The following is a 3,424-nucleotide window of genomic DNA, read 5'->3' as shown; positions in this document are numbered from 1 at the left end:
TGTGCGTGTGTGCCCAAGATCCCGAGAGGAGAATGGAGGAGAAGGGATTGTGGCATTACCATCCCCTCTGGGGGGGTGATTTCTCGCTTTCTGTCTCTATATCTCTCTCTGTCTGGCTGGCGTGTGCATGCGCCCTATAGCAGAAACCTCTCCAAAGAAAAGAAAAGAAATCATCCCCCTCCCCCCAAAAAGGTCATAATGTAATCATGATCATTGGAATTCATGACCAATGGACTTCCCTCCACTGGGAATTTTTGGCATGCACACATACGTGTTGTTTTTTTTTAATGATAATTTTATTATTATTTTTAAAAATTGATCAAAGAGAAAGAGAAAGGTAAAGTTAGAAAGCAATTCATTAGGTGTAGGATTTGAACCATGAACAGCCATGTGTGTGAGTCCAGCACCTTATCACCATTGCCACTTTTAGCCCCACCCAGTGTGTTTTATAAGCTACAGGTACAGAACTCAAGTTGCTGGCCTGGCCATATGCAATTTAGCACCTTATCTACTCCACTATCTGACCCCATATTGTACCCTTTATGAATAACCAAGATTAGCCTCCAATTAGTCCAAACTGGATTTTATTAGTTTGGATTTTATGAGAGTCTGAGTACAAATCACATTCTGGGAAACATACTGGAATTTTTCTGATAAGTGACAACCACTCCATTGCCTTTTTTCTTTTTTTAAAGAGTTTATCTCACATGAGCCCTGAGCTGATAACCACTCAAACCAAACTGAACCCCTACAGAAAAGTGAATATGTAAATAGAGATGTTAAAATAGAAGGATTACTTTATAGATATGGACTGTCCACTTCTACATTAAATGCAGTCCTAATTTTTAAACCCTGCCTTTAATCCAGCTTCATCCATTTCTGAGGAAAAGCCAACTGACAAACAGCATTGGGTACAACATGTCCCTGGATGACAAAAGAAATACGATACAGTATGATATCCACAACCTTGTGAGATTTCCTAATCACAGTTGGCTGTTTGTTAAAGTAGGAGACTTTATCTACAGGAATTCCCATGATCAAGGTTTGATCATCAGAGAAGAGATGATAAACTGGTCTGTTAATTTCAAAGAGGTACGATGTCGTTTCAATATGAAATACATTCAGAGGTGGAGTCAGCAGATTGCATAGTACTTATATCACTGGAATCCCACATGACTGATTGTGGTTTGAGTCCTGGACCTGGTGACTTGAAACCCATGCTGGATGTGTGTGCCATTCTCCTGGTGGGTGATTTCTCACTTTTCCTCTCAACATCTGTCTGTCTGTGACTTTCTGGTAAGTACACAAAAAAACAAAAGATCTAAATTTATATGAGTTATCTGAACAGAATATTTTTAAGTCTATTAATTTATTTAACTTTATTTATTATTATTATTTTCCAGTTTGATCAGAGAGAGACAGAGAAAGAGAGAGAGGGCAAGTGAGAAAGGAAGCCACCAGGTCCAGAACTTGAACCATGGTCAGCCATATGGGAATCCAGCACCTTTATCACCATGCCACCTGCCAGCCCCAAGAACAGAATCTTTAAATAAAATTGTATGACTACTTTAACTCAGCAATAAATTTGATTTTTACAGGGCCAGCAGGAGGCATCATTGTGAAGACACTGGACTCGACATGGCTGACTCTCATTTTAGTTTTGGATCCAGTGGCTTGAAAATCATGCCTGGCATGTGTATGTGTGTGTGAATGTCCAAATTTATAGAGTAGAATGAAGGAGAAGGGATTGTGTCATGGTTATCTCCCTGAGGTTTAATTTTCCACTTATTCTCTCTTTGTCTCTATCTCTCTCCTGTGAACATACATGACCTATGCAAATTCTAAAGAAAACAAATTGAACTCTTGTCTCAGTCAAAATTCAAATTGGCAAAACAAAGTTGGCCTTTTACATCCAGAATTGTACTATCTGATTTTGCTTATATGCATTCTAAACTATAGAAATACTTCCAGATTTTATAAGCTGATTTGGTTTCTTATATTTGTTCAAGCAATAGTTCAATTAATAAAATCAATGAGGTGTGATTATTTATACATAATTGAACATATTTTAATAAGATAAATATTTTTGAGAATGTATTTTTAATTTTTAAAATTATTTTTGAAAATTTTTTATCTATAGGCCACATGTACTCACTACAGAGACAGACAGAGACAGAGAGGGAGAAAGTGAGAAATCATGCCCCAGGGGAAATTGAAATACCATAATCTCTTCTCCTCCATTCTCCTTTTGGGATTTTGGGCAAACATATACATGCACCAGGCATGAATTTCAAGCCACTGGGTATGAGACTCGAACTTGGCTAAGCCATGTGGGAATGCACTGACATAACCATTGCACCATTTGCTGGTTCCCAAGAAATGCATTTTTATAAAATTCATTCTGTGAACATCATAGATTGCACTTACACAAACATAGATGATATTTTACACAGCACATGGAATATATGACCTATACTATTATGTTATTGGAGTAATAACATATAAGCAGTTTATTATTAACTGAAATGTCTTGTATTTATGTAGCACATGACATTTTTCATATATATGTATACATATATGTGTATAAACAATTTACATATCCTGAAATCCTTTATCATTTGTAAACAAAGTCCTTCTTAAAATTTTGTATACTGTAAAGACACATAGATTATAGGTCAAGATGCCATTTATGTACATGCCATTTATATTTCCTCTTGTCATTTTGTATACCATTCTTATTTTATTAAGAGTTATTTATATTATTTATTAATTATTATTTTTATTCTTAATTTTACCAAAGAGAGATAGAGAGAGAATATAAAAGGAAGCAACCATATCTGGGACTTGAACCATGGTCAGCCCAGTGAGAGTCCAGTCCTCTAACCCTTACACCACCTGCCAATCTTTTGCATACCATTACTCATTGTACTAAACATCTCAAAGCATTGACTATAATCTCAGGAAATTATATGAGACAGAAGATTTATACAAATATCATGTTTTGTACATTTATTGTGTTTATATATGAAAAACACCACTCAACTAGCCTCAGAAGCCAAGAAACAGAATAACCACACTCTCATGCTTTATATGTTGGCCCATGAGTTTTAAGCTAACTTTTTCTTGTTTACTTAATATTACAATATTAGATATTTTTAAATTCAGAATCTAATATTTTTTACCCAAGCATATATGAAGATATAGTATAAATATTATTGGGGGGAACACACCTTTTCAGAATCTTCACCATGTAAAACCCTGCATAGAAATGGTTTTAGATGAAGTATTGCATAAGAGGAGAAAATAACACCAGGGATATTTTTAGTAATGTATGAGATAAAGTAATAAGGAACCTTGGCAATATTTGATAAATAATACATAAAGGGGACCTGCAGTTGGTGAGGTGGTTAAAGCACTGGACTCC

General features: G+C 35.4%; 1 protein-coding gene across 1 annotated transcript in view; it reads left to right on the top strand.

Moving 5' to 3' along the window:
- The window catches only part of LOC102469841 (vomeronasal type-2 receptor 26), a 23,797-nt gene that overhangs the window by 15,213 nt on the left and 5,160 nt on the right, over positions 1 to 3,424 (top strand). The window contains 1 exon segment of the mRNA XM_014582236.1: positions 868 to 1,092. Within this exon segment, the coding sequence (XP_014437722.1) occupies positions 868 to 1,092 (225 nt within the window).

This window comes from Tupaia chinensis, unplaced genomic scaffold (assembly GCF_000334495.1).
Source record: "Tupaia chinensis unplaced genomic scaffold, TupChi_1.0 Scaffold143163_1, whole genome shotgun sequence".
Classification (NCBI taxonomy): domain Eukaryota; kingdom Metazoa; phylum Chordata; class Mammalia; order Scandentia; family Tupaiidae; genus Tupaia; species Tupaia belangeri.
This window is presented reverse-complemented; position numbering and strand designations above follow the sequence as displayed.